This window comes from Sorex fumeus, unplaced genomic scaffold, assembly GCF_029834395.1.
Source record: "Sorex fumeus unplaced genomic scaffold, SorFum_2.1 ptg000086l, whole genome shotgun sequence".
Classification (NCBI taxonomy): domain Eukaryota; kingdom Metazoa; phylum Chordata; class Mammalia; order Eulipotyphla; family Soricidae; genus Sorex; species Sorex fumeus.
Window position 1 is genome coordinate 40,725,347 of NW_026606143.1, and position 12,641 is coordinate 40,737,987.

A 12,641-nucleotide genomic window follows, 5' to 3' on the forward strand; every position below is an offset into this window, starting at 1 on the left:
CGCGCGCCGGGTCGCTCGGAGGACCGGGGTGGGGGCGCGGCTACCCCGCGGAGATCGGGGCGCCCCCGGAGCGCCCCGGGAGCGCAGCTTGGCCAGCCGGCACCCCCCAGGCCCGGGGACAGGGACTGCCACCGCGCCGGGAGCGCGACGGACGCGACCTGGGCGCACACCCAGGAGGCCTCCTGCCCGGCCGGCCGGACGGTCCGCGGGGCGCCAGGACGAGCTGGCCGGACGCTTGCAGGGGGAGTGGCGCTGCGGGCCGGGCTGCCCCCTCTTCTCGCCGCCTTTGGTGACTTGGGCGCGGGGACCCCCAGCTCTGTCCCGACCCCGTTTCCTCGAAGGCTGCTGATGGATCTCCTGTGTCCGCGCCCGCCGCCGGGGCGCCCCGGGGAGCGCGTCGGGGGCGTGTGAGCCGGCCCGTCTGCTCCCCGCCGTCGGCGAGCCCCCCTTCCTGCCCGGGTTGCACCCGCCAGTGTCCCGGGCGCGGGGGACAAGGGTGGCCCCCCGCCGACATGTCCGCGCAGAGCCTCCTGCACAGCGTCTTCTCCTGCTCCTCGCCGGCCCCGGGCAACGCCGCGTCGGCCAAGGGCTGCTCCAAGAGAAAGCTGCGCCAGACCCGCAGCTTGGACCCGGCCCTGATCGGCGGCGGCAGCAGCGGCGGCGACGCCGGGTCCGAGGGCGGCTCGAGGGGACCCCCGGGCGGCCGCCTCTGCTCCCCGCTGCCCGCGGCCGAGGGACCGGGCTCACGCCCCACTCTCAGCCCCCGGGGCCCAGCCCCCCGGTCGGCGCGACCCCCGGCCCCCAGACCCCTCTGCTCGTCCTTGTCCACACCCAGCACCCCGCAGGAGAAGTCGCCGTCGGGCAGCTTCTTCTTTGACTATGACGTGCCCTTGGGTCGCGGTGGCCCCAAGAGGAGCCTGGCGTGGGACCTGCCTTCGGTCCTGGCCGGGCCGGGCGGCGGCCGCAGCGCCATCGTCGGCTCCGCCAGCGGGGCCTCCAACGGCATCTTCGCTTCACCCCGGAGGTGGCTCCAGCAGAGGAAGTTCCAGAGCGCGCCCTGCAACCGCAGCCACTCCTATGTCGTGTGGAAATCCGAGGTAGGGACCAGTGCGGCGTGTCCTCAAGGACCCCGCTGGACCCTGGCTGTCGCTGCGTCTGTTGTCGCATCCGTTACAGAGCTAGGTCTATCACTGCTCGAAGGGTGCCTGGAATGGGGTCCCCTGCGTGGGTCTTGAAGGAATTCTGGGGTCCGTGTGGGATCAGCGGTGGGAACTTGAGCAAGAGATGAGGTTCTGGGTGACGTGTGGCTTGTGCTGGGAGTCATTCAAAGGCCGCCTCGCCCCTACTCTGGGGTTCATGTCCCGGGCACCTCCAGAGATCTAGTTCAGAGCTGTTGGCAGTCATTTGATAAAATAAGTCACACCTCTCGGTGCTCAGGGCTGACTCCTGGTTCTGGGCTGGGGGATCACTCCTGTCGGGGCTTGGAGAACCCACATGGGGTGCTGACAGTCAAACCCGGGTTGACCACGTGCAAGGCAAGCGCGCTATCTGTAACTTGCTCAGGCCCAAGGGGAGAACAAGTCCTGGAATGCACCTGCAATCTGGTGCTTCTTCAGAAAACTGCGAGACTTTTGGAGGTGTGGCTGTGTGCACGTGTGTGTAGGTAGGTAGGTCTGTGTATTGGAGTAGCAGGGAGGATGATTACTAGACTTCTTTTGATCCATCAGTAAAGGTCTAATTTTAGGAATTTTCGATACTGAATATTAGTGTAATCTAGGAGCAGGGCACTCTGCTTAGTGTACGAAACATGCCCTTGTTCCCCTAAGGACAACTACTAGTGGAATGTATGTGACTCTGGGATGAGGCGTAAAGAGGGTTTACCGGGAGCTGCTGGCACCTCTCACAGGTTGATGCTCTGGGGAGGAGCGGAGGAAGACAGTGTCACTAGAAGGCTGTAGTTGGTGAGCCGGAGCGCTAGCACAGCGTGTAGTGCACTTGCTTTGCACACAACCAACTTGTGTTCAATCCTGACATCCTGTATGGTCCCCTGAGTGCCACCAAGAGTAAGCCCTGAGTAACGCCTCTTTGCAGAATCACGTGTAAGCCCTGAGCACCTCCATATGTGACCCCAAGCCCCAAAATAGATAAATAAATAAACATTTGCTGGCACTGGAAAAATAGTACAGTGGATTAGGGTGCATGCAGCCAACCTGGGTTTGATCCCTGACACTCCAGAGTCCACCGGGATTAATAATCCCTGCTTCCTGAGCCAGGAATAAGCCATGAGCACTCCCAGGTGTGGCCCAAAACCCAACCTCCCCCGCAAAAAAAAAAAAAAAGAAAAGAAAAGAGGGGGAAAAAAGAAAAAAACGGCCAGTTCCCATCTCTTTAAACTACCGTTTTTTTTTTAAACAAAACCTTTTCCTTTTAATTTATTTTACTTTATTTTTTTTTTTTGCTTTTTGGGTCACACCCGGCGATGCACAGGGGCTACTCCTGGCTCTGCACTCAGGAGTTACTCCTGACAGTGCTCAGGGGACCATATGGGACACTGGGAATTGAACCCTGGTCGGCTGCGTGCAAGGCAAACGCCCTACCCGCTGTGCTATCTCTCCAGCCCCATCTTTTAATTTATTTTAAATTTAATTTCTTTTATATCTGCTTCTACAAGGTCATAATGAAAATTTTTTTTGGATTTTGGGTCATGCTCGCGTTTCAGTGCTCAGGGCTTATTCCAGGCTCTGTGCTCAGGGATTACTTTTGGCAGGTTTAGAGGACAATATGGGATGCGGGGGATCAAACCTGGGTCAGCTGCATGCAAGGCAAACACCTTCACCACTGTACTATCACTCTGGCCCCACGGAATGAAAAATTTTAAAGTTATTTTAAATTAAATTTTAATTTTAATTAAAATTTTAAATTATAATTAAAATTTTAAATTAAAAAATTATTTTTGCTTTTTGGGTCACACCCGGTGATGCACAGGGGTTACTTATGGCTCTGTGCTCAGGAATTACCCCTGGCGGTGCTCAGGGGACCATATGGGATGCTGGGAATTGAACCCAGGTCGGCTGCGTGCAAGGCAAACGCCCTACCTGCTGTGTTATTGCTCCAGCCCCCTAAAAATTTTTTTAAATTAAAAAATTTAAAGTTAGAATCACAGAAATAAAACCCACTTGTAATTTCTGGGGCTTTAGAAGTGATGAATTCAACAAAACAAACAAGGGCAGTTTGAAAATAGTGTTCGCGATATATACCTAACTCGCTAACATGACATTGCTGAGATTTCAGTTTTTGACAGAGCACCTTAGAAAAATCAGCAGGTTTTAGCCAGAAATATGTGCATCACATGTTACTAAAATGATTTACACTGTCAAAGTCACCTGCGCTCTTGAGTGGAGTGTGTAGATTATAAAATCTAACAAAGATTACTGACTCTGTCCATGGAAGAAATAAACCAGAGAGCAAGGGCCTTTGCCAAAACAGGGAGTGCATCAGAAAAAGGTTTACAAACCTAACACTGAATTTCTCTTTAGAAACTGGTCTTCAGTAGGGGCTGGATCCTCTCTCCGTATCAGAAGCACATGTTTGTTGTTGTTGTTGTTGTTGTTGTTGTTTGTTTGTTTCTTTTTACTTTTTTGCATCACACCTGCGATGCGGTTATTCCTGGTTCTGCACTCAGGAATACTCCTGGCAGTGCTCAGGGGACCCTATGGGATGCCGGAGATGAACTTGGGTTGGCCATGTGCAAGGCAAACACCCTCCCCACTGTGCTATCGCTCTGGTCCTAGAAGCACTTGTTATCAGATTAATCTAGAGGATATTAAGACAAATGTACAGATCAATCATATTTGTGGATTAGATAGCCAATCGTATCATTAAAGAATGCTCCTTCTTGGGGCTATAGAGACAGTACAGCAGGTAGGGTACTTACTTTACATGTGGTCTACCGGGTTCTATCCCTGGCGCTGAATAGGATCCCCTCAGCACCACTATGAGTGATCACTGAGCACTGCTAGATGTGGCCCCAAAGGCACAAAAAAGAATATTCCTGACTCAACCAGGGAGATCAAAGTGATAGAGCATGACATTTGAAATTGAGTTTGAGCGAGTCCTGGCACCTCCTGACTCTGTGAGCACCCCTGGGTGTAGCTCTAATGGTCACTCAACAGTCAGGCCTGCACTACCAGACCAAGCATTGCTGGGACTGTGAGCCCCCAGAGCCCTCCTAGTATTGTTTGGGGTAGTCTCTGTGGGGGAAAATGTTCCTGAACTTCTTAGCAACCATACATACCTGGATAATAGTATAACCATGCAGCTCATTGCTCTTACAACAAAAGCCATTCTGCTACTGATGATCACAACTGGTAAGATGATCTTTCTTTCTTCTTTCTTTCTTTCTTTCTTTCTTTCTTTCTTTCTTTCTTTCTTTCTTCTTTCTTTCTTTCTTTCTTTCTTTCTTTCTTTCTTTCTTTTTTCGGTCATACCCAGTGATGCTCAGGGGTTATTCCTGGCTCTGCACTCAGGAATTACTCCTGGCAGTGCTTGAGGGACCATATGGGATGCCGGGGATCGAACCCAGGTCGGATGCATGCAAGGCAAAGGCCCTACCCGCTGTGCTATTGCTCCGGCCCTCTTTCTTTCTTTCTTTCTTTCTTTCTTTCTTTCTTTCTTTCTTTCTTTCTGCCTGTCTGTCTGTCTTTTCCCTTTTCTCTCTTCATTGCTTGCTTTTTCTTCCTCTTTTTCTTCCTTTCTTTCATACTTTACCTCTTTTCTTCCTACTTTTTCCCTTCCTCCTTTCCTTCTCTATACATTTTCTTTATTTTGTCCTTCCTTCCTTTCTTTTCTTCCTCCCTTCCTTCCTTCCTTCCTTCCTTCCTTCCTTCCTTCCTTCCTTCCTTCTTTTTGGCTTTTGAGCCACACCCAGCAGTGCGCAGGGCCTACTCCTTGCTCTGCACTCAGGGATCATTCCTGGTGGGCTTGGGGGCACCATATGGGGTGTGCTAGAAATCAGTCAAACCCAGGTCAGTCATGTGAAAGACAAGCCCCTTGCCCTCTGTGCTATCTCTCTGACCCTCAGAAATGATTTTTTTTTTTGCTTTTTGGGTCACATCCGGCAATGCACAGGGGTTACTCCTGGCTCTGCACTCAATTCAGGAATTATACCTGGCGGTGCTCAGGGGGTCATATGGGATGCTGGGAATCGAACCTGGGTCGACTGCGTGCAAGGCAAACGCCCTACCGCAAAGCTATCGCTCCAGCCCCAGAAATGATTTTCATATTCATGAAAATCTCACAACCATTGGAAAAGTATGTGGACTAGGGCAATACTGCATAGCTGCAAATTGTGCTCGGCAGTGTTTGGATAGGCTCAAGACACTCATCCTCCATGTCCTCTACTTCTCTGCAGTGGGTAAAATTGAGGACAGTATGATTGAGTAAAAGATCCAAATTTCTCCTAAAATATACGTGTGTGTGTGTGTGTGTGTGTGTAATCCCTTTATTCGGGAGGTCAACATGGAGTGATTGGGTGGAATTTTGGCATGAAAGTCTGAGGCAGTTTCATTTAGTTGGTCCAGGTATCTTACCATAATTTTGGGTCTGGAGTTGAATGGCCTGGATTACCTTTCATTGGTTTAAGGCTCTGGAACCTTTCAAAAAACAAGGAAATTCATCCTTTGGAACGTAGCATGTCCTCACTTGCAAGTGAACTGTGTCCTTTGTCCCAGAAGTGAATCTTTACTAATGGTGCAGAAAGTCTAGCAAAGGAACACCTTGCTGGTCACTCTGGTCACTCCAAGGCTCTAGAGGGGAGAGTTGCTTCTTTTTTTTTCTTTTTGGGTCACACCCAGCCATGCTCAGGAGTTGGCCCATGCACTGAAGAATCACTCCTGGCTGTGCTTGGGGGACCATATGGGATGCTGGGAATCGAACCTGGGTCAGCCACGTGCAAGTCAAACACCGTACCGGCTGTGCTATCGCTCCAGCCTGAGAGGAGACTTGCTTCTTGACCTGTGTGCTCAAGCTCAGGACCACTCCCACATACTGGGAGTTGTGACTGAAAGTCTCTGTGCCGTGGGAGCTCTTCTGTGTTTTGCATGTTTGGCAGTCTCCCTGGCCTTCAGCTGATGACATGCCAGATGTTCCTGTCTCCTAGTATGCCAAGGAAAATGTATCTACAGATGCTGCTAGGTATCCTATGGGGCCTGGGAGCCAAAATGGCCACAGCTGACAAGCCAGAGAAACAGCACAGCAGGTAGAGCACTTACCTTGCATGTTAGAGCAAGTGTGGAGGACCTGGGTTCTATATGTAGTGCTGAGTGCTGGGGCTCAAACCTGGCTTGCTCGCATGCAGAGCATGTGTTTTAGCCAGCACTTTGAAATTCTTTGACCTGGAATCTGATTTTTTTTTGGCCTTTGGGGTCACACCTGGTGATGCTCCGGGGTTACTCCTGCCTCTGCAGTCAGGAACATTATATGGATTGCTGGGGATCAAACCCAGATCAGGCACATAGAAGCAAAGCAACTTACCCGCTGTACTATCACTCCAGCACATTTAAATAATCCTGAGCGTGGATAAAAATGACCGGAGGACTGGGGCTGTGGACTGGGGCTGGAGAAGTCTTACAGGGCGTAGGTGCTTGTCTTGCCTGCAGTTGACCCTATTTTGGTCTTTAGAACCACATATGGTTCCCTGAGCACTACCAGGACTGACCCCTAAGTACAGAGCTGGAATAAACTTTGAACATTCCTAGGTGTGACCTAAGACCCCCCTTCTCCTCTCCCCCCCCCACCGCCAAATAACAGGAGGGCCAAATTCCATGGGCTGTTCTTCAAGGCATCTCTTGGCATCAACTCCGTGGAGAGGGGCTTAGGAAGTTAGAAGTCTGGTGTTCCTGCAGCTTTTCTGAGTCTGGCCATGATTGGATGCTTCTGTCCAACAGGCATGTTCTTCAATGCGAAGAACCGAGCTGTGTGCATGGCTCAGGAATATGGACGTTCCATTTTGCAGAGCATCTCCGCCTGGAGGTGACTTTGTCCCCATGGAGACATTTGACAATGTCTGAAGACAGCTTTGGTTTTCATGACCCGAGCTGCTGAGGTATTAGTGTCTGTCACTGCTGTAACAAATTGCCACAAACTTAGTTGTTTTGGGGGAAGCCAAATTTAATATTTTATTCTAGAGGCTTCCGGTTCTGCAGTGGGTCTCAGTGGGCTAAAGTCAAGGGGTTGGTAAGATTATGTTCTTCTGGAAGATTCTAGACCCTTTCCAGCAGTCACTTTTCTCTATTCTTGCAGCCTTATGGAGAGTTTGCATTTTAAAAAAATTTTTATTAGTGAAACACCATGAGGTACAGTTGTAGACTTACAAATTTTTGTGCTTGGGTTTCAGTTATACAGTGATCAAATACCCATTCCTCCACCAGTGCCCATTTTCCACGACCACGGGTCCCAGTATCCCTCCAACCCCCCCATCCCCCCTATCCCACCCTGCCTCTGTGGCAGGGCATTCCCTTTTGTTCTCTCTCTCCTTTTGGGTGCTGTGGTTTGCAGTAGAGGCATTGAGTGGCAATTATTCGGTCCACAGTCCAGAGAGTTTGCATTTCACTGACCCTTTCTCTGCAGACATTTCTCCCTCAGATTCTCATAAGGGTGCTTGTGATTAGATTAGATGCACGTGTGTAACCCAGACTATGGTCCCTCTTTTGCTTGGCAGTCAATTAGCAGTCTTCCTTCCACCTGCAACCTTAACCCCCATCCTCCTCTTGAAACCTAACGTGCTCACAGGTTCCAGAGATTAGACTGTGGATACCTCTGTGGGATATTCTTCCTATCACAGGCTTGCTGTTGGCATTTAGTGGGGTGCTAGAAGCACGTGGTGTTGCTTCTCTGGAAAGACTACTGTGTAGAGCATTATCCAACCTCAATATCCAGGCTGGGAAGCCCTGAGGTAGAGAACGGGGGTAGTGGGTGGCTGTAAAAGTGAAGATCCATGCTTCGTGTGATCCTTCTGGTGTTTGAGGGACAGGCAGGAGAAGGGTGAAGCAGCTTGAGGGTAACTACATAGGGCGAACCTGGAAAAGTCCTGCTGAAAGTCTTACAAACAACTGAGAGTTTGCTCAGAACAAAAGGTTTCTGCATTTCTCATTTTTTTCATTTTAGAAAATGGTTTTCTTGAAAGCAGAACTACTCATCTTTGACATATCCAAATGGGCCTCTGGGTTCCAGAGTTTGAGAGGGTGCAACCCTTAGACTTGTGCTTCTAGACCAGCACTAAGTTGGTCCCTGGCACATCTGGTCAGCATTGGGCCACACCCAGTGGTCTTCAGAGCTTACTCCTGGCTCTATGCTCAGGGAATCACTCATGGCAGTGCTCATAGAACCATATAGAACCCAGGTCAGTTATGTGCAAGGCAAGCTCCCTACCTGTTGTATTATCTCTCTGGCCTTTGATGGACATTTTTGATGGCCACAGTTGGAATGGGGGTGCCATTGGTAGAGGGGGGTAGTTGGTAGAGGCAAGTGGGAGGAGGTAGAGGTCAGGGGTATTACTGTCCATCATATAGGGCACCAGCTGATGCCATATGGCAATAATCTTGCTCCAAGTACAAGAGCGCTGAGGCTGAGAAACCTTGTATCACATGCCACTGTCTACTGTCACTGTCACTGTCTTCCTATTGCTCATCGATTTGCTCGAGCGGGCCCAGTAATGTCTCCATTTTTTTGAGACTTGTTGTTACTGTGTTTGGCATATCGAATACGTCACGGGGAGCTTGCCAGGCTCTGCCATGCGGGCGAGATACTCTCAGTAGCTTGCCAGGCTCTCCGAGAGGGGCGGAGGAATCGAACCCAGCTCGGCCACTGTCTACAGGAAACTTAATTGTCTAGGTTTTGCTTTCTAGTACCATTTTCTCTCATGCTGTGGCTTTATTCTTCATTACTTCTTTCCTTAGTTATATGTCAACCAGAGCTTTGAATTTGGGGGTTACAAGGTTTGTCTTTTTTTCCTAAATTAATGAAAATCAGAGCAAGATCTCCCTGTAATATTTGGGGAACTAATTGGTGCCGGGGATGGAACCCAAGGCCCTCCACATGTAAATGAGGTGCTCCAGCCCTTTGAGCCATCTCTCCAGTCATTTTTTGAAAGATATCGAAAGTAGCGATCAATGTGGGGTGCCTATATATGCGTGTGTGGAGAAAAAGCGAATTTTAAATTTAGAATGAGAGAAATTTTAATTTAAAGTTTCAATGTGAACAGAGAAGACTAATGTGAAGAAATAGAGGCTTACCCTTATCACCCAAGAGGAACTAATTAGAGCCAAGTTAGTTTCAAGCCAGAAATTGCTATAGCACATTTTAGAAGGAATTAAATCTGAAATCAGCACAAGGCGCTACAAATTTATACACTAGGAATATTGTCATTCAATCTTCAGATGCTGTCTTTGCACTATCTCCTTGCTAGAATTTTTTTGGTGTCATTTTTAGGGAGAGCTGGGCCTGGGGGGACGTCACTTCCTGTGATACTTAGGGGACCACGTGGTGCTTGGGATTGAAATGGAAGTTGGCTGCTGCCAGTTAAGTGCCTACAACCCTGTCCTCTCTCTCCTGCCCTCCAAGGTGATTTCTCTGCACGCCACTCTAGCACAGAATGGTGTGAAGACAAGCTCTTCCCTCCTTCCCTCCTGCCTTGACCCGAGCACCCCCTGAATTTTGGTATGGAAAGGTGGGTAAGATCCAGAGGATCATCTAGCTCCAGGCTCCTTATTTGAAGTTGCAGGGAAGGGCTGGAAAGGTCAACCTCAAAAGTAAGCCACAAACGGAAATCCTTTTCAACTCTTAGGATCAACTGCCAAACTTCGGGAAAAATCTTGGCCACCTCTTTTCAATTTGATCCCTTTTGGAAATAGTGCTCTTTGCGGGGAGAGGAAGCCTACCCAGAGGTGCTCAGAGGTTACTCCTGACTCTGCACTCAGGGATTACTCCTGGTGGTGCTGAGGGGACAACATGGGATGCCGGGGTCAAACCTGGGTCCACCTACTCTACTATTTCTCTCTCCCCAAAAACAACACTTTCATTTTTAATTTTTTAAATTTTATTTATTTATTTTTTTATTATTGAGACTCCATGAGGTACAGTTGTAGACTTACAAATTTTGTGCTTGGGTTTCAATTATACAATGATCAAATACCCATCCCTCCACCAGTGCCCATTTCTCACCACCAATGATCCCAGTATTCCTCCCACCCCCCATCCCCCCATCCCACCCTGCCTCTGTGGCAGGGTATTCCCTTTTGTTCTCTCTCTCTTATTGGGTGTTGTAGTTTGCAAAAGAGGCATTGAGTGGCAATCATGCTTGGTCCATAGCCTACTTTCAGGATGCTTCTCCCATCCTGGGAGGATCCTCCCAATACCCTTCACTTGGTGCTCCTATCTCTATCTGAGCTCCCTTACACTCTTAAATCCTGATGTCTTTGGGCTGGACCCCATTGGACTGAACCAGTGGTTTTGTTCTTCCCAGTCTCTGTGTCCCTTTCTACTCTCACTTGATGCTCGCAGTTCTTCTTGTGAAGGGGCCGTGACATAATACTTCTTTGTGGTGATCTCTGCTTGAAGCAACTTTCTCTTCCCCTTCTCAGGACACTTGCAATCTAGCTGTGATCTAAGTTTGTACTCCCAACACTTAGTTCTGACTTCCGGCGACACACCTCCTCCCAAAGTGCCCCCTGCTCCCCTGGTGCAGGGCATTGTAGTTCTGCTATCAATTTTCCCAGGAGCGATAGCACAGCGGTAGGGCGTTCGCCTTACAAGCGGCCAATATGGCCGACCCGAGTTCGATTCCTCCGCCCCTCTCGGAGAGCCCGGCAAGCTACCGAGAGTATTCGATATGCCAGACACAGTAACAACAAAGTCTCCAATGGAGACGTTACTGGGCCCGCTCGAGCAAATCGACGATCAATGGGAGGGCCTTTACCTTTACCTTTACCTCTCTAACTACAGCCTTAAAAGTTACTCATCTTTTCTGGGCCCATGAGATTAAATTGAGTCCACTCAAATAGTGCAGAATGTCTTCATTCTAAATTCTATAATCACAATCATTTTACAAAGTCCATTGTGCCTGAAAAGGTTACATATTCCCAGGTTCAGGGATTAGTCTGTATACACCTGGAAGTCTGTTATTCCACCACAACATTTTGCCTCAATTTGCTTGACTTCCCTTCTCTCACAATGAAAAACTTGGTTTCTGACAAGCTTAAAGTATACTTTCTAGATTTCTGTATACCTATACATTTTGTATCCTACAATAAACATAAAATATTTTGGGAATGATAATAGATCTAACAGTAATGGCAGTCATTGCACTAAGTAGAACTTAGATTGCTTTGTATTTTTTTTTGTGAAGTAACAGGTTTTATTTGGAGGCTTTTGGAGAGGGAGAGAAAAGGATAAGCAGATAAGTGGGGGAATGGAGAGTAAGAGAGAGAGAGAGAGTAATGCGTCCAGAGGGAACGCGGGCTTCTCCGAGGGTGGAGAGAGCGCCAAGTGGGCTCTCGAGCTGGTTCTTATAGATCCTTCTGACTCGGAATGTTCTGGAATCTCCTTGGGGCTTGGTCGCTGGAGTCAACCGGATTGAAAGGGGGTTCGAGAATCATCTGACTTGGAATGTCCTGGAATCTCCTTGGGGTCCTTCACTGCTCTGTCGTGGTCTCGCTCGCAGAAAAGAATTTCAGGAGTAGACGAGCAGTGAAGTAACAGGTTTTATTTGGAGGCTTTTGGAGAGGGAGAGAAAGGGATAAGCAGATAAGCGGGGGAATGGAGAGTAAGAGAGAGAGAGAGTAACGCGTCCAGAGGGAACGCGGGCTTCTCCGAGGGTGGAGAGAGCCGATTGCTTTGTATTTTAAAGAATATTTGGAATATCTCTCATTTAGGTGGCTACCAGAAGTAATGTGTCCCAAAATTAATTTTTCTGGGTCATTCTGTTGATTTAATATAAACTTAGGTCTATTTTTCCTGACTGTATTCAGTTTTTGGTTTTGCTTTATTTACTTTTTAATCTTTTTTTTTTTTTTTGCTTTTTGGGTCACACCCGGCAATGCACAGGGGTAATTCCTGGCTCTGCACTCAGGAATTACTCCTGGCAGTGCTCAGGGGACCATATGGGATGCTGGGAATCGAACTCAGGTCGGCCGCGTGCAAGGCAAACGCCCTACCCGCTGTGCTATTGCTCCAGCCCCTACTTTTTAATCTTAATATTTCTTCTTTCTTACCTAAAGTAACGGAGCTTATACACTTTTTTGTTACATGAATTTTTACCTAGCAGTACGTCCTACGTTTTGATCTTATTTCTACGTCTATATTTACATACTTCTATTGATTTCTTTCTCCGTCAGTATATTCAGGAAGTCGATATATCAGGTGTTCATGGACATTACAAAAGGGTAAACTTTAAAATAAATTTTTTATTAACTTGTTATAACAATCATTGTATGTGTGCTATATAAAATAAATATATGCAGATTAAAAAAAAAGAAACAGAGACAATAGCCCCCTCTCCTCTGAGCAGTTCTCCTATCTTTGCGCTGCCTAATGCTACTCTTCTTCCACCCACTTCATTTGAGCAGGCCATTTGCCTTTCATTTCTC

At 48.5% G+C, this 12,641-nt stretch overlaps 1 protein-coding gene across 1 annotated transcript in view; it reads left to right on the forward strand.

The window, feature by feature from the left end:
- The first annotated feature begins 512 nt into the window (after nt 1–512).
- The window catches only part of ARHGAP6 (Rho GTPase activating protein 6), a 529,979-nt gene continuing 517,850 nt past the window's right edge, over nt 513–12,641 (forward strand). The window contains exon 1 of the mRNA XM_056131302.1: nt 513–1,097. Coding sequence (XP_055987277.1) covers nt 513–1,097 — 585 coding nt within the window. The remainder of the gene's footprint in view (nt 1,098–12,641) is intronic.